The 19,444-nt window shown below is 38.8% G+C and overlaps 1 protein-coding gene across 11 annotated transcripts in view; it reads right to left on the bottom strand.

The window, feature by feature from the left end:
* ZZZ3 (zinc finger ZZ-type containing 3) overlaps positions 1 to 19,444 on the bottom strand; it is a 134,684-nt gene that overhangs the window by 39,528 nt on the left and 75,712 nt on the right. For 4 of the 11 annotated variants that reach the window (XM_032296547.1, XM_032296550.1, XM_032296549.1 and 1 more), the window contains one exon: positions 691 to 750. The exons of the other annotated variants lie outside the window; for them this stretch is intronic. In XM_032296547.1, the coding sequence (XP_032152438.1) occupies positions 691 to 750 (60 nt within the window). The remainder of the gene's footprint in view (positions 1 to 690; positions 751 to 19,444) is intronic. 11 annotated transcript variants of the gene reach the window in all.

The raw sequence follows: 19,444 nt of genomic DNA, 5'->3' as shown, positions 1-19,444 counted from the left end.
GGAGCGCACCACCACGCACAGCTAATTTTTGTATTTTTAGTGGAGACAGGGTTTCACCATGTTGGTCAGGTTGGTCTTGAACTCCTAATCTCATGATCTGCCCGCCTCAGCCTCCCAAAGTGCTGGGATTACAGGTATGAGTCACCACATGCAGCTACATGATTTATTTATTAGTATGATTAAAAGGGTACTGCCATTTTTTTCACTCTATCTTCAAGGCAGTTTTAAATTAATTTGTCAGACCTATGACTCTGAACTTAAATAAAAATTGCCATGTCTAGCAGTGAAAAGACAGTAACTTCTGAAAACCAGAACATACTTAGTTCTTCAAGAATCTGCCAACTTTTTTTTTTTTTTTAAACAGGGTCTTGCTCTGTTGCCCAGGCTGGAGTCCAGTGGGGTACAATCATGGCTCACTGCAGCCTCGATCTCCTGGGCTCAATCAATCTTCCCATCTCAACCTCCCAAGTAGCTGGGACTACAGGTGCAAGCCACCATGCCCAGGTAATTTTTGTATTTTTTTGTAGAGTCAGGGTCATGCCATGTTGTCCAGACTGGTCTTAAACTCCTGGGCACAAGTGATCCTCCCAACCTTGGACTCCTAAAGTGCTAGGATTACAGGAATGAGCCACCATGCCTGGCCCCAACTATTAATACAATAGAAATCATACCACAAGAAACAATACCTACGTTTTCTTTCCCTCAGTAACTTTCTTCCAACCAAAGTGAAGATTATTATTTCTCTTCCACCTGCAAAAGTAGGGTCATGGGAATCTCTTAAGAATAAAAGAAAAAGCTTTTAAGGCTCAAGTTTCTCAAAGTGGTATACATCACCTGCATGAATATTCCCAAAATGCAAAGTTAAAAATCCAGGTACCTATTTCCTGTGCCAAATCTACTAAAACACTCTCTAAATGCAGATCTACATTTTTAACAGGACAAGGTAATTTTTTTTTTATACTCAAGTTCAAATACATAAGGTAAATTTTATGTAAAGATTATGAGCCACTGATTCAAAGAGCTTTTCCTAAAAAAAAAAAAAAAAAGAAGAAATATTTCAGATCTCAGATCTCATTTCTGACATAATACTCTCACAACATAATTCTTATTTTTGACAACAAAATTAAAATATCAAACAGGCTGGGTAGAGTAGTTCATGTCTGTAATCCTAGCACTTTGGGAGGCTGAGGCATGAGGATAGCTTGATGCCTGGATTTTGAGACTAGCTCAGGCAACATAGTGAGAACCCATCTCTACAAAAAAATTTAAGAATTACTGGGTATGGTGGTGCACACCTGTAGTCCTAGCTACTCAGGAGGCTGAAGTGGGAGGATTGCTTGAGCCCAGGATTCAAAGCTGCAGACTGCTATGTCTGTACTTATGAGTTAGCCACCACACTCTAGCCTAGGCTGGAGATATTGTAGTGAGATGGCATTTTTTTAAAAATTAGTAACAGAGATGCCTGAGGCTTCACAGATTAATTAAATTAGATTCTCTAAGGCAGGACTAGGCATTCATATATTTTTATAACATCCCAAGTGATTCTAATGTACAGCTAGATTTGAAAACCACTACACTGTATCATTCTTAAAAAGAAATAGGCCGGGCGCGGTGGCTCACGCCTGTAATCCCAGCACTTTGGGAGGCCGAGGCGGGTGGATCACGAGGTCAAGAGATCAAGACCATCCTGGTCAACATGGTGAAACCCCGTCTCTACTAAAAATACAAAAAATTAGCTGGGCATGGTGGCGCGTGCCTGTAATCCCAGCTACTCAGGAGGCTGAGGCAGGAGAATTGCCTGAACCCAGGAGGCGGAGGTTGCGGTGAGCCGAGATCGTGCCATTGCACTCCAGCCTGGGTAACAAGAGCGAAAATCCGTCTCCAAAAAAAAAAAAAAAAAAGAAATAGATTCATTAGAAATTACTAATAATAGAAAACAAACTGCTATTCACAGGTTAAATGAAGGAATGAAATAACTCTAAACATTATGGTACAAAGATAAAGTATAACTGCAATACAATTTTTTAAAAGTACTTGCAGGCTAGATTTCTAAAATCTTCGTAAATCAAGAAAGCAAGAATTATCAGTGTCACCTACTAGAAGTAATATTTCTAGTAAACTGTGTGAAAACAGGCAACTTAAGCATCCCCTAGATTCTAAACACATTCCCTAGATCAATAACCTTGTTGGGAGTCTGTTTACTTTTGAATATAAATATGTTTAAATTAAGGCTTAACACACCTCAAAATATTTTAATAAGCATTTGATAGTATCAGTTTACACTTAACCATGTTCTTTTTTTCTTTTTTCTCTGCCACTGTAGTGCAAAATACATTTAGCCCATTCCAAAGTTTCCTATGTTGTATCTGATAAAGTTTTCTAAAAGAATGCTTATCATTGTTTATAGGCCAGCTCCATTATCCATTTATACACATACCCCCCCAAACACAACACAATTTTTTTTAACTGCAAAGTGTAGGAGAAAATTTTTCACTTAGAAGATTCTGACTGAAAAAAAACCTAAAGAGGAGCAGAGCAAAATAGCCAAACATAAGGCTCCACCAAGGGGCCCCCAAAAGGAACACTAAATCTACCATCCACCCAACCCCCCCCAAAAAAAAGCACTTTCATGAGACCCAAAAAGCAGGTGAATGTTCACAGTACCTGGTTTTAACTTCATGTGGCTGAAAGAGGCATTGAAGAAGGTAGAAAAGACAGTCTTGAATTCCAGATGCCACCCCTTCTCCATCCCCCAGCAGTGACCACGAGGCATGGAGAGAATAATCTATGCTTAATGAAAAGGAGAGGGCACTCATGAGACTACATCAGATTCAGTGCTGTCCTGTCACAGCAGAAAGCAAAACCAGGCAGCGAACACTCGCTCACACCAGATCTAGCCAGAGGGCGATCGTTCAGTTCCAGCAACCCTGGCCACTTGGGCTAAAGCGCTCTGGAGCATTAAATAAACTTGAAAGGCAGCCTAGGCCACAACTGCCTAGGCAATCCTAGTGGTCAGCTGGGCTTGAAGCCAGTAGACATGGGGGCATGTGACCCACTGAGACACTAGCAAGAGCAGTTAAGGGAGTGATTGTGCCACCCTTGTCCTAACCCCAGGCAACACAGCTTGTGACCCCTTTCTTCCACTGAGGAAAGGAGAGAGAAGAGTAATGAGGACTCTATTTTGCATCTTGGATATAAGCTCAGCCATAGTAGGATAGGGAACCAGACAGGGTCACGAGGCCCCCATTCCAGACCACAGCTCTCGAACAATATCCCACCCCACTGCCTTGAAGGGAAGGAACCAGTCCTGGTAGCATCCATCAAATGCTGACTGAAGAGCCCGTGGGCCTGGAATAACCAGCAGTGACACTCAGGTAATACACCATGGGCCTTGGGTGAGACTCTGAAATGTGCTGGCTTCAGGTGAGACCCAGAACATTCCCAGCTATGATGGCTATGGTGAGAAACTCCTTCTCCTTAAGAAAAGCAGAGGAAAAAGCAAAGGGGACTTTGTCTTGTACGTTAAGTACCAAGTCAGTCACAGTGGGATAGAGCACCAAGCGTGCTCTTGGGGTCCCCAGTTCCAGGCCTTAGCTCTTAGATGACATTTATGGACTTGCCCTGAGCCAGAAGGGAGCCCACTACCCTGAAATGTTACTCCCCAACCTGGCAGCATTGACTACAAGTTGACTGAAGAGCCCTTGGGCCTTCACTGAAAATTGGTGGTAGCCTGACAGTACTCCCCATGGGCCTGTGGAGATGGTGGCCATGGTGTGAGGCTCCTCTGCCTATGGAGTGCAGGGAAAGGTGGGAAGCATCATGTCTCGTGGTTTGAGTGCTAGCTCAGAGAACAGAAAACCAGGTAGATTTCTAAAGTTTTTTACTCCAGTACCTGGCTCCTGGATGGCATCTCTAGACCTGCCCAGGGCCTCAGGGAACTCTCCATCCTGAAGGGAAGGACACAAGCCTAGCTGGGGTTGCTACATGATTATAAAGCCCTAGGTCCTTAAGCAAACATAGGCTGTATGTTTGCTTAAGTAGTGGATATAGCAGGCCTTGGGTGAGACCCAGTGCTGTGTTGCCTTCAAGTTTAACCAAGCCCAGTCCCAGTGGTGGTGGCCACAGGGGTGCTTGTCATTCCACGCCCAGCCCCAAGCAGATCAGCACAGAAAAAGAGACTCCATTTGAGAGAAAAGTAAAAGAAGAGAAAAAGAATCTCTGCCTGGTAATCCAGAGAATTCTTTCGGATGTTATCCAAGAACACCAAGATAGTATGTCTGTAAGAACTGCAATGTTACTGGGGTTGGAGTGCCCCCTAATACAGATATAGCTTAGATCACAACACTAAAGTCCTTTCAAATACCTGTAGAGCCTTCCCAAGGACAGGTACAAATAAGCCCAGACTGAGAAGATGGCAATAAATACCTAATTCCTTAATGTTTAGACACTAATGAACATCTACTACAAGCAACAAGACTATACAGGAAAACACAACCTCACCAAATGAACTACATAAGGCAACAGGGACCTAACCTGGAGAAACAGAGATATGTGACCTTTCAGACAGAGAATTCAAAATAGCTGTGTATGAGTCTGTTCTCACACTACTAATAAAGACATACTGGAGACTGGGTAATTTAGAAAGGAAAGAGGTATAATTGACTCACAATTCCACATGGCTGGGGAGGCCTCACAATCATGGCTGAAGGCAAATGAGGAGCAAAGCCACGTCTTACATGGGGGCATGCAAGAGGACTTGTGCAGGGGAAAGCCCATTTATAAAACCATCAGCTCTTGTGAGACTTATTCACTACCATGAGAACAGTATCAGGGAAACTGTTCCCATGATTCAATTATCTCCACCTGGCCCTGCCCTTGACACATGGGGATTATTACAATTCAAGATGAGACTTGGGTAGGGATACAGCCAAACTATATCAAGCTGTTTTGAGAAAACTCAAAGAAATTCAAGTTAACACTAAGAAGGAATTCAAAGTTCTATCAGATAAATTTAACAAAGAGATTGAAATAAAAATCAAGTAGAAATTCAGCAGCTGAAAAATGCAATTGATATACTGAAGAATGCATCAGTCTGTTAACAGAAAAATAGAAGAAAGAATTAGTGAGCTTTAAGACAAGCTATTTGAAAATACACAGAGGCAGCCAGGGGCAGTGGCTCATACCTGTAATCCCAGCACTTTGGAAGGCCGAGGCGGGCAGATCATGAGGTCAAGACTCTGAGACCAGCCTGGCCAACATGGTGAAACCCCATCTCTACTAAAAAACACAAAAATTATCTGGGCATGATGGCATGTGCCTGTAGTCCCAACAACTTGGGAAGCTGGGCAGGAGAACTGCTTGAACTCAGGAGGCAGAGGTTGAAGTGGGCCAAGAATGTGCCACTGCACTCCAGTCTGGGCAACAGAACAAGACTCTGTCAAAAAAAAAAAAAAAAGAAAAGAAAAGAAAAAGAAAGTATACAGAGGAAACAACAACAACAAAATAATACAAAACAATGAATCATGACTACAGGATCTAAAAAATACCCTCACAAGGACAAATCTAAGAGTTACTAACCTTAAAGAGGAGGCAGAGAAAGAGACAGGGGTAGAAAGTTTATTCAAAGGGATAAGAACAAAGAACTTCCCAAACCTAGAGAAAGGTATCCAAGTACAAGAAGATTCTAGAAAACCAAGGAGATTTAGCCCAAGGAAAACTACCTCAAGTTATTTAATAAACTCCCAAAGGTCAAGGATAAAGAGAGGATCCTAAAAGCAGCAAATGAAAAGAAACGTAATACAACATAGCTCCAATATGTCTGGCAGCAGACTTTTCAGTGGAAAGCTTACAGGCCCAGAGAGAGTGGAATGACGTACTTAAAAGTACTGAAGCAAAAAATTTTTACCCTGAAATAGAATATGCAGTGAAAATATGCTTTAAACATGAAGGAGAAATGACTTTCCCAGACAAAATCTGAGGGATTTCATCAACACCAGACCTGTTCTACAAGAAATACTAAAGGAAGTATTTCAATCAGAAAGAAAAGGGCATTAATGAGCAATAAGAAATCATCTGAAGGTACAAAACTCACTGGCAACAGTAAGTACCCAGAAAAACACAGAATAATATAACACTGTAACTGTGGTGTGTAAGCTCCTCTTAAGTAGAAAGACTAAAAGATGAACCAATCAAAAATAATAACTACAACTTTTCAAGACACAGGCAGTACAAAACGATAAATAGAAACTATAAAAAGTTAAAAAGCAGAGGGACAAGGTTAAAGCGTAGCGTTTTTTAAAGTTGTCTTTTTGCTTATTTGTTTATGCAGACAGTGTAAAGTTGTTATCAGGTTACAATAATGGGTTAAAAATAGTATCTGCAAGCCTCATTGTAACCTCACCTCAAATGAAAAAACATACAACACATACATAAAAAATTAAAAGGTAGAAATTAAATCACAGGACCAGAGAAAATCATGTTCACTACCAAAAAAATAGGAAGAAAGGAAAGAAAGAAGAGAGGACCAGAGAGGACCACAAAACAACCAAAATATAAACAACAAAATGGCAGGAGTAAGTCTTTGCTTATCAGTAACAACATTAAATGCAAAAGGACTAAGTTTTCCAATCAAAAGACACAGACTGGTTGAATGGATGAAAAAACAAGACCCATCGATCTGCTGCCTACAAGAAACACACTTCACCTATAAAGACAGACATACACTGAAAATTAAGGGATGAAAAAAGATATGCCATACAAATGGAAACCAAAAAAGAGAAGGAATAGATATACTTTTATCACACAAAATATATTTTAAGACAAAAACTATAAAAAGAGACAAAGAAGGTCACCATATAATGATAAATAGGTCAATTCAGCAAGAGGATATATCAATTATAAATATATATGCACGCAACAATGAAGCACTCAGATATATAAAGCAATATTGTTAGAGCTGAAGAGAGAGATAGATCCTAATACAAAAATAGCTGGAGATTTTAACACCCCACTTTCAGCACTGGACTGCTTTCCAGACAGAAAAATAAACAAAAAATGGCAGACTTAATCTGCACTATAGACCAAATGGATCTAACAGATACAGAACATTTCATCCAATGTCTGCAGAATACACATCCTTTTCTTCAGCAAATGGGTCATTCTCAAGTACAGAATATGTTAGGTCACAAAACAAGTCTTAAAACGTTCAAAAAAAAACTAAAAATAGTATCAAGCATCTTATCTGGTTAGAATGGAATAAAACTAGAAATCAATAACAAGAGGATTTTAGAAACAATACCAACACATGCAAATTAAACAATATGCTCCTGAATGACCCGTGGGTTAATGAAGAAATCTAAAAGGAAACTGAAAAATTTATTGAAACAAATGATAATGAAAACACAGCATAAAATAACCTATAGGATACACCAAAAGCTGTGCTAAAAGGAAAGTTTATAGCTATTAGCACCAACATAAAAAAATAAAAAACTTGAAATAAAGAACCTAAAATGCATCTTAAAGAGCAAACCAAACCCAAAATTAGAAAAAAACATATAGATCAGCAGTAAATGAAACTGAAACAAAGAAAATAATAGAAATGATCAATGAAACAAAAAGCTGTTTTGAAAAGATAAACAAAATTGGCAAACCGTTAGCCAGACCTAAAAGACAGATCCAAATAAAATCAGAGATAAAAAAGCAGACAATACAATCAACAATACAGAAATTCAAAGAATCATTAGAGCAATTGTATGTCAATAAATTGGAAAATCCAGAATAGATAAATTCCTAGATACAACCTGCCAAGACTAAGCCATGAATAAATCCAAAACCTGAATAGACCAATAACAAGTAACAAGATCAAAGCCACAATAAAAAGTCTCCCAGTAAAGAAAAGCCTGGGACCCAATGGCTTCACTGCTGAATTCTACCAAACATTTAAAGAAGAACTAATACCAATCCTACTCAAACTATAGCAAAAAACAGGAGAAGGGAATACTTCTACACTCACTATATGAAGTATTACTCTGATACTCAAACCAGACAAAGACATGTTGGAAAAAAAAAAAAGAAAACTACAGGCCAATATCTCTGATGATTATTGACACAAAAACCCCCAACAAAATACGAGCAAACCAAATTCAACATCACATTTTTTTTTTAAAAAGCCAGGCACAGTGGCTCATGCCTGTAATCCCAGCACTTTGGGAGGCCGAGGCAGGTCTTTGGGAGGATCACGAGGTTAAGGGATCAAGACTATCCTAGCCAACACGGTGAAACCCCGTCTCTACTAAAAAATACAAAAATTAGCTGGGGATGGTGGCATATGCCTGTAGTCCCAGATACTCAGGAGGCTGAGGCAGGAGAATTCCTTGAACCTGGCAGAGGTTGCAGTGAGCTAAGATCGTGCCGCTGCACCCCAGCCTGGCGCCTGGAGACACAGCAATACTCTGTCTCAAAAAAAAGAAAAAATTTGTCATGGCCAATTAAGATTTCTCCCTCAGATGAAAGGATAATTCAACATACACAAATCAATGTGATACATCATATCAATAGAATGAAGGACAAAAACTGTATGATCATTTCAACTGGCGCAGAAAAAGCATCGGCAAATTTTACATCCCTTCATTATTAAAAAACAAAACAAAACAAAAAACCTCTCAACAAATTAAGTATAGAAGGAATGTACTTCCACACACTCCACACAATAAAGTCCATATATGACAAGCCCACTGCTAACATCATATTCAATGGTGAAAAGCTGAATGCTTTTCCTCTAAGACCTGGAAAAAGACAAGGATCCCCATGCTAACCACTTCCATTCAACCCACTAACAGAAGTCCTAGACAGAGCAATTAGCCAAGAGTAAGAAATAAATGGCATCAAAATTGGAAAGGAAAAAATTAAACTGTCCCCATTTGCAGATGACATGATTTTATACATAGAAAACCCTAAAGACGCCACCAAAACACTTTTACAATTAATAAACAAATTTAGTATTAGTACTAAGTCACAAGATACAAAATCAACATAGAATAACCAGTAGCATCTCTATATACTAATAATGAATTATCCAAGAAAGAAACCAGGAAAATAATCCCATTTAAAAATAGCTACCACAGGACCCAAGATGGCCGTTTAGGAACAGGTCAGGATTGCAGCTCTCAGTGAAGGTGCACAGAGTGAGCGGACCCTGCATTTTTATTGCCCACAGACTAGGAAATTCCCAGGCAGAGGAGCTCCATGGGTCGCCAGCGCAGCTGTTTTGGCCAGCGCTACTGTGCCGGCCAGTGCCTCTGCTTTGCCCCGCGCGGCTGCTTTGTCGGTGCCCCGGAGCAGCAGTTCTCCGTATAAAATACACCGGTCCGGATGCCCTTTTGGCTGGCGATTGGAGCCACGGGAACTCGCCCATTCGTCTGTTTAAAAAGGGGACTCAGCAGGGAGCCAGGACAGTAGATTCCAGGGCAAAAAAAGGGCCACAAATCTCAGTGCCGCTGTTTAAGCCAGCATAGTGAGTTGTCGCACAGGGGAAAAAACACACACTGCGGCACCTCTTCAACAGGCGACTGGAACACAAACTTAAAAAAAAAAAAAAAAAAAAAAGGCTCTGAGGCAGGGAGCCAGACGGTCAGGCTAGGCTGGTCCCACCCCGACAAAAGAACAGCAATCAGAAACTCTGGATTGAGAGTTTCACAGCAAGTGCAGCTGAACCGGGGACGGTCCAGCTCTGTGGGGGAGGGGTGTCCGCCATTACTAAGGCAACCCCACTACGGAGGTTGTCAGCCAATGCTGAGGCAGCCAGCTGTTGCCAAGGCAACCCGCCACTGCAGAGAGGCTCCGCCTTAACAGAGGCGGGCCACCATTGCCAAGGCAATTCTAACTACACCCATATAAACAGGACTGCAGGGAAGTTCACTTGGCAGCTGGGTGGAGCCGACAGCAGCTCAGCAAAGCCTCTACAGGCAGACAGTGACTAGGCTTGCCTCCTTGCTGGACAGGGAAGCTCTGAAGGAAAAAAAAAAAAAAGAGAGAGAAGGCAGCAGCATAACCGAAACTCATAAAGTCCTAAATCCCTGGGACAGAGCACCTGGGAACAAAAAGCAGTTTATGAGTTCTACTGCAGCAGACCTAAACGTATCTGCCCAGCAGCTCTGAATGAACAACAGAGCTCACAGCTCACTATTTGAGCTCCTATAAAGAAGAGACCGTCTCCTCAAGCAGCTCCATAACCCCTATATATCCAAAGAGCCACCTCATAAAGGAGAGATCAGACTGACACTTGGCGGGTATCCTTCTGGGATAAAGATAGCAGAAGAAGAAAACTGGTAACAACCCTTACTGTTCAGCAGCTGCTGCAGGTGAACCCCAGGCAAGCAGGGCCTGGAGAGGACCTCAGCAGACCTACAGCAGAGGGGCCAGACTGTCAGAAGGAAAACCAAGAAACAGAAATAACCTCATCATCAACAAACAGAACGTCAATCTGAAAGATTTGAGACCCAATCTGAAAGCCAGCAACTACAAAGTCAACAGGTGGATAAATCCTTAAAGATGGGAAGAAACCAGCGCAAAAAGGATGAAAACACCCAAAACCAGAACACCTCTCCTACTACAAGGGGTTACAACTCCTCACCAGCAAGGGAACAAGGTTGGATGGAGAACGAGTGTGATGAAATGATAGAATCAGACTTCAGAAGGTGGGTAGTAAGAAACTTCTGTGAACTTAAAGAACATGTTCTAACCAAATGCAAAGAAAGTAAGAATCTTGAAAAAAGATTTGACGAAATGCTAATGAGAATGGACAAAACAGAAAGGAATATAAGTGAATTGATGGAGCTGAAAAACGCAACACGAGAACTTCGCGAAGCATGCACAAGTATCAACAGCCGAATTCACCAAGCAGAAGAAAGGATATCAGAGGTCGAAGATCAACTCAATGAAATAAAACGGGAAGGCAAGACTGGAGAAAAAAGGGTAAAAAGGAATGAACAAAGTCTCCAAGAAATGTGGGACTCTGTGAAAAGACCTAATCTACGTTTGATAGGCGTACCTGAAAGCGACAAAGAGAATGAATCCGAGCTGGAAAATACTCTTCAGGATATTATCCAGGAAAACTTCCCGAACCTAGAAAGGCAGGCAAACATTCAAGTCCAGGAAATACAGAGGACACCACAAAGATATTCGTCAAGAAGAGCAACCCCAAGGCACATAATCGTCAGGTTCACCAGGGTTGGAATGAAGGAGAAAATACTAAGGGCAGCCAGAGAGAAAAGTCGGGTTACCCACAAAGGGAAGCCCATCAGACTCACAGCAGATCTCTCAGCAGAAACCCTACAAGCCAGAAGAGAGTGGGGGCCTATATTCAACAACCTTAAAGAAAAGAACTTTCAACCCAGAATCTCCTACCCAGCCAAACTAAGCTTCATAAGTGAAGGAAAAATAAAATCCTTTGTGAACATGCAAGTACTCAGAGATTTCGTCACCACCAGGCCAGCTTTACAAGAGCTCCTGAAAGAGGCTCTACACATATAAAGGAACAACAAGTACCAGCCACTCCAAAAACATGCCAAAAGGTAAAGAGAATCAACACAATGATGAATCTGCATCAACTAATGGGCAAAGCACCCAGCTAGCACCAAAATGGCAGTATCAAATTCACACATAACAATATTAACCCTAAATGTAAATGGACTAAATGCCCCAATCAAAAGACACAGACTGGCAAATTGGATAAAAAGACAAAACCCATCAGTGTGCTGTATCCAGGAAACCCATCTCACATGAAAGGATACGCAAAGGCTCAAAATAAAGGGATGGAGGAAGATTTACCAAGCAAATGGAGAGCAAAAAAAAGCAGGAGTTGCAATTCTCATCTCTGATAAATTAGACTTTAAAGCAACAAAGATCTGGTTCAACATACGCAAGTCTATAAATGTAATTCACCACATAAACAGAACCAAAGACAAAAACCACATGATTATCTCAATTGATGCAGAGAAGGCCTTTGACAAAATTCAACAGCCCTTTATGCTAAAAACCCTCAATAAGCTAGGTATCGATGGAACGTATCTCAAAATAATAAAATCTATTTATGACAAACCAATAGCCAATATCATACTGAATGGGCAAAAACTGGAAGCATTCCCCTTGAAATGTGGCATCAGAGAAGGATGCCCTCTCTCACCATTGCTATTCAATATAGTATTAGAAGTTCTAGCCAGAGCAATCTGGCAAGAAAAAGAAATAAAGGGCATTCGAATAGGAAAGGAGGAAGTCAAATTGTCTCTATTTGCAGATGACATGATTGTATATCTAGAAGACCCCATTGTCTCAGCCCCAAATCTCCTGAAACTGATAAGCAAGTTCAGCAAAGTCTCAGGATACAAAATCAATGTGCAAAAATCACATGCATTCCTATACACCAATAACAGACTTAAAGAGAGCCAAATCAAGAACAAACTTCCATTCACAATTGCCACAAAGAGAATAAAATACCTAGGAATACAACTAACAAGGAACGTAAAGGACCTCTTCAAGGAGAACTACAAGACACTGCTCAACGAAATGAGAGGACCCAAACAGATGGAGAAACATTCCATGTTCATGGTTAGGAAGAATCAATATCGTGAAAATGGCCATGCTGCCCAAAGTAATTTACAGATTCAATGCTATCCCCATCAAGCTACCAATAACCTTCTTCGCAGAACTGGAAAAAATCACCTTAAATTTCAAATGGAACCAAAAGAGAGCCTGCATAGCCAAGTCAATTCTAAGCAATAAGAACAAAGCAGGGGCATCACACTACCTGACTTCAAACTATACTACAAGGCTACAGTAATCAAAACAGCATGGTACTGGTAGCAAAACAGAGATATAGACCAATGAAGCAGAACAGAGGTCTCGGAGGCAACACAACATATCTACAACCATCTGATCTTTGACAAACCAGATGAAAACAAGCAATGGGGAAAGGATTCCCTGTTCAATAAATGGTGTTGGGAAAGCTGGCTAGCCATGTGCAGAAAGCAGAAACTGGACCCCTTCCTGACACCTTACACTAAAGTTAACTCCAGATGGATTAAAGACTTAAACGACCTAACACCATAAACACTCTAGAAGAAAATCTAGGCAAAACCATTCAGGACATAGGCACAGGCAAGGACTTCATGACCACAACACCAAAAGCATTGACAACAAAAGCCAAAATAGACAAATGGGACCTAATCAAACTCCACAACTTCTGCACGGCAAAAGAAACAGTCATTAGAGCAAATCGGCAACCAACAGAATGGGAAAAATTTTTTGCAGTTTACCCATCTGACAAAGGGCTGATATGCAGAATTTACAAAGAACTAAAACAGATTTACAAGAAAAAAACAAGCCCATTCGAAAGTGGGCAAAGGATATGAACAGACACTTTACAAAAGAAGACGTACATGAGGCCAACAAGCATACGAAAAAATGCTCATCATCACTGGTCATCAGAGAAATGCAAATTAAAACTACATTGAGATACCATCTCACGCCAGTTAGAATGGCGATCATTAAAAAATCTGGAGAAAACAGATGCTGGAGAGGATGTGGAGAAATAGGAACACTTTTGCACTGTTGGTGGGAGTGTAAATTAGTTCAACCATTGTGGAAGACAGTGTGGCGATTCCTCAAGGACCTAGAAATAGAAATTCCATTTGACCCAGCAATCCCATTACTGGGTATATATCCAAAGGATTACAAATTGTTCTACTGTAAGGACATGTGCACACGAATGTTCATTGCAGCACTGTTTACAATAGCAAAGACCTGGAACCAACCCAAATGCCCATCGACGATAGACTGGATAGGGAAAATGTGGCACATATACACCATGGAATATTATGCAGCCATCAAAAAGGATGAGTTTGGGTCCTTTGTAGGGACATGGATGAACTTGGAAACCATCATTCTCAGCAAACTGACAGAAGAGCAGAAGATCAAACACCACATGTTCTCACTCATAAGCGGGTGTTGAACAATGAGAACACATGGACACAGGGAGGGGAGCACTACCCACTGGAGTCAGTTGGGGGGAAAGAAGGGAGGGGCGGTGGGGGGTGGGGAGCTGGGGAGAGATAGCAGAGGGAGAGATGCCAGATGTAGGTGATGGGGAGGAAGGCAGCAAATCACACCGCTACGTGTGTACCTATGCAACAATCTTGCATGTTCTTCACATGTACCCCAAAACCTAAAATGCAATAAAATAAATAAATGGGGAAACACACACACACACACACAGAGAAGCCCTCAGGAATAAACTTTGACCAAGAAGGTAAAATAACTCTCCATCGAAAACTACAAAATACTGACGAAAGCAACTGAAGAAGATAGAAACACATGGGAAGAATTAATATTGTTAAAATGTCCATACTACTCAAAGCAAACTACAGATTCAATGCAATCCCTATCAAAATTCCAATGTCATTTTTCACAGATATAGAAAAAACAATCTAAAATTTGTATGGAGCCACCAAAGACTCCAAATAGTCAAAGCAGTCTTGACCAAAAACAACAACAACAACAACAACAACAACAAAACAACAAAACAAAACCCAAAGCCAGAAGCATCACACTCAATTATTTCTAAATACACTACAGAAAGCTATTACAATCAAAATAGGATGGTACTGACATAAAAAAACAAAGAATGCAATAAAATATTGCAGAAATAAACCCATGCATTTGCAGTCAACTGATATTTGACAAAGGTAGCAAAAACATACAATGAGGAAAGGACAGTCAATTCAATAAATGATGCTGGGAAAACTGGATATCCACAAGCATAAAAACAAAATTAAACTTATATCCCATACCATATACAAAAATCAAATGAAAATAGGTGAAACACCTAAATGTAGGACCTGAAACAATAAACTAGAAGAGAACATAAGAAGAAAGTTCCTCCACATTGGTGTTGGCAATGATACACCAAAAGTTTAGGCTACAAAAGTAAAAATAAATGAGACTACATAAAACTAAAAAGCTTCTAAGGAAACAATCAACAAAATAAAAAGGAAACAATCAACAAAATTAAAAGGCAGCCTACAAAGTGGGAAAAATATTTACAAAACACATATCTGACAAGGGATTAGTATCTAAAATTTGATGCCAATTTAATCCCATTTTAATCCAATTTAGAAATGAGCAAAGGACTTGGACAGACATTTCTCCAAAAACATAAAAATGGTCAATGGGTATATGAAAAGGTACTCAACATCACTAATAATTAGGGAATTGCAAGTTAGTCTACTATATGATATCACCTTACACCCATAAGGATGGCTATTAGCAAAAAGACAGATGATAATTAAAAAAAAAAAAGAAATGAAACCACCACCTCATAAAGATATCTGCACTCCCATGTTCACGGAAGCATTATTCACAATAGCTAAGTTATGGAAACAACCTAAATGTCCATCAACAGAAAATGGATAAAGAAATGTGGTACATATATACACAATAAAATATTATTTGATTTTCAAAAAGGAGATCCTGCCATTTGCCACAACAACAACGGACCTGGAGGGTATTATGCTACATAAAATAAGCCAGATACAGAAGGACAAAGAATCACATGATCTCATTTACATGTGGAATATTAAAAAAGAAAAAGAGCTCTAATACACAGAGATAATGAAACAGTAAATACCACTGGCAAAAGTAACTATATAAATGACAGATGTGTTAATGTGCTTCACTATAGTAGCCACTTACTATCTACATGTATCCTATAACATCATATTGCAAACTCCAAATCTACACAATTTATAATTTTAATAAAATGTCTGATAGTCTTTACTTTTTACCAATTATTTAGGTTGCAGTTGACATATTTTGCCTTCAGTAAATCATTTAAGACATCATCTAGATGTTGGTAACTTCTTCATGGATTGTTAGTCTTTAGTATGAACCACAAAAACCCGAACAACATAGAATACAGGGATTACTCTTCCATTTGCAGAAAAATATAATCATAAATGAGAGTTCTCTGAAAGAGAAATTTGTTTTCATTTGCATTTAGTTGAGTTACACTTTCAAGTCCCAACCACAGAATGAACCTGTGAAGACTAGGTCTTAAAATCAAGACATTTACTACATTATTTATTAGAACCAATATAAATAAAACTCATTATTCTTCATTGCTATTTTGTTCTTTTAACAAAAAATAGCATCTATTTTTAAACCCTGCTTCTCAGGTATATGTGATTAGTTTCTTGGTATATGTTTATATGGTAGGTAGAGACTGAAGAACCAAAATGTTTCATCTCTAGTGTTGCCATGCAATCATAAGAAAGAGAGAGTAGGTAAAGAGGGTTTTTTAAAGGAGTCTTTTTATTAGAAAAAAATAAATTTTATTTATTTATCTAATAAATAAAATTTATTTATTAGAATAAAATAAAAGTCTCCTTTTTTAAAGGAGACTTTTTTATTTATTAGAATAGAATAAAAGACATCCAGCCAAGGATCTGTCTCTTTTCTCCTGACCTTGTTCATTCCTTGCCACACTTGCTGACCCCATACCAACACATACCAAGAGTGCTATTCCTACCTGATAAACTAAAGAAGTTATATCCTACATATTGACTTTTCACCTATATTGAATACACATTAAAATTTAAAAATCTAACTAGGATCTCTTTAAGCACAGTCTATATTTTTAATATATTAAATACTTCAAAGGGCCCTTAGACTGAATGCTACAGTAACTCAATAACAAATACAAAACAAACAGTTAAAGCTCTGCAGTGCTACCTCTGATGCAGGTTGCCAGACATCTTTTAAAAAATATAGCAAGCCCTACAAAACATAGCTATAAACAATAAACAGAAAATTATTTTAAATGCGTATCTCAACTAAGATCTTCCAGTAATACACAGATTAATGACATGACATTAATAAATATAAAACATGTTTTAAAATGCTTTTTAAACATATGCAGATTGCTATCAGGACTTAAACACACTCCTTCAATTACTTTAGCCACTGAATGTTTCTGACAGTACCTTATCAAGACATATCTAATACTATAAAGTCCAATGCATCTCCTAGGCACAGACTCTAGTTATACAAAATTAATGGAACAGCAACTACAGATGCCAGGTAATGATAGGATAGCAAGGCTAGAAGTTATGACCTTAAGGATAAGCCACAACAGTGAGTGAGAACACCCGAAGAGAGCAAGCAAAGGAAGAGCAAAGCCAATAACTAAAGCCTAAGCAGTGCCAAATGTAAGGGCAAGGGCACAGTTTAAAGAAATGAGTCCAAAATCATGTATATAATACACAATATTATATATAATATTATATATATCATAATATATATCATATAATATATTATATATTATAATATATTATAATATATTATATATTATAATATATTATAATATATTATATATTATAATATAATATAATATATTATAATATATTATAATAATATAATATATATTATATATTATATAATTATAATTTCAGAAATCAAAGAAAAATAATTTTGACAACCTCAAAAGCAGCTAAAAATACGTGGAAGGCAGTTGTAGAATTCCTCAAATCTAGCCCACTCATCTTAATGTGGTAAATAATGTAAAAATTAACAATATAGTGAGATTCTAGATCTAAATCATATAAGCATCTTAAAAATAAAAATATTACCTAGTTATAATTGGTGCCTCAAAAAAATACTACTGGCCAGGCACAGTGGCTCATACCTATAATCCCAAGACTCTGAGATCACTTGACACCAGGAGTTCATGGCCAGCCTGGGCAACATAGAAAGATCCTGTTTCTACAAAAAATTAAATAAAATTAGACAGGCCAGGCAGCATGTGCCTGTACTCCCAGCTACTCAGAAAGCTGAGGCAACAGGATCACTTGAGCCCAGGAGGTCAAGGTTGCAGTGAGCCATGACTATGCCACTGCACTTAGGCCTGAGTGAAAGAGTGAGACCCTCCCTTCAACAACAACAACAACAACAAACCATGCAGTGAAAAGAGTTTGGGAAAAAATTTTAATCTAAAAAAAAAAAAAAAAACAGGCCAGTCTCTGCTATGGAGAATTGGTTGATGATAAAATTTTCAAAAAGGGAAAAAAAAAAATTCTGCTATGGAGAATTGGTTGATAAAAAATTTTTAAAAAAAAAAAAAAAAACAGGCCAGGCACAGTGGCTCACACCTGTAATCCCAGCACTTTGAGAGGCCAAGGTGGGCAGATGGCTTGAGCCCAGAAGTTTGAGACCAGCCTGGGCAACATGGCGAAACCCAATCTCAAATATAAACATAAAAATCAGCCACATGTGGTGATGCACACCTGCAGTCCCAACTACTCAGGGGGCCAAGAGAGGAGGGTCTCCTGTGCCCAGGAAATCAAGGCTGCAGTAAGGCATGATCACACCACAGCACTCCAGCCTGGGCAACAGAGCGAGATCCTGTCTCAAAAATATATAAATATAATGATTAAATAAAAAAGATACTTCCAGTTTTTATTGTAATCTTTTTCAATCTCACATCTTACACTGACTGTCAATAAGACAGTAACATGATCCTTCCCTTCAACTAAAAGTTTAAGCATAATCTTAATTATGTTTTGAGAATCTTTAGCTAAAATAAATGAATGCATTAAAAAACTGCAGGAGTAAGGTATGGTGGCTTATGCCTGTAATTCCAACACTTTGGGTGGCAGAGGAAGGAGGTCAGAAGTTCAAAACTAGCCTGGGCAACATAGTGGGGCCTTCTCTCTTAAAAAAAAAAAAAATTAGCCAGATGTGGTACCACACAGCTGTAGTCCCATCTGTTCGGATGGCTGAGGTGGGAGGATTGCTTGAGGTGGAGGGGCTGAGGTTGCAGTGAGCATAGATCATGCCACTGCATTACAACTTGGGTGACAGAGTGAGAAACTGTCTCAAAAAAACAAAACCAAACAAACAAACTAAAAGGAATGATAATATAAAATAACTGAAAATAGCAAAAAAAAAAAAAAAAAAAAAAGTTAAATCAAAGTTTTCCAACTTAACATAAGTAGTAAAAATTAAAGTAAAAGAAAAAATAAATTTCTCCAAAATACTCTATATTTATCTTTATTTAAAAAGAAAACCATTTACTAGAAACTTGATTAAACTGATAAGTTATATAAAACGAATATATTCACCATGGCTTTATTAAAACATTATACAGCAAATCTGGTACAACAAAAATTCTTGAATTATCTATGAAAAATATTTAACAAATACATTATTCCTTAAACTATTAAAGAGTTACCATCTCAAACCCATTAAAAAAGTTTCATGTCTTCCTCTGTGTCACCTTCTCTCTTTTACCCATCTTCATGAACTTTATCTCACCAGTAACCTATTTCTGTTCCAACCTCAGTAACACCTAATCATAACTAAAACAAGTAAATAAAGGTTACCGTCATTCTTCAAT

Source organism: Sapajus apella, unplaced genomic scaffold (assembly GCF_009761245.1).
Source record: "Sapajus apella isolate SASKATOON/1434 unplaced genomic scaffold, GSC_monkey_1.0 scaffold36, whole genome shotgun sequence".
Classification (NCBI taxonomy): domain Eukaryota; kingdom Metazoa; phylum Chordata; class Mammalia; order Primates; family Cebidae; genus Sapajus; species Sapajus apella.
This window is presented reverse-complemented; position numbering and strand designations above follow the sequence as displayed.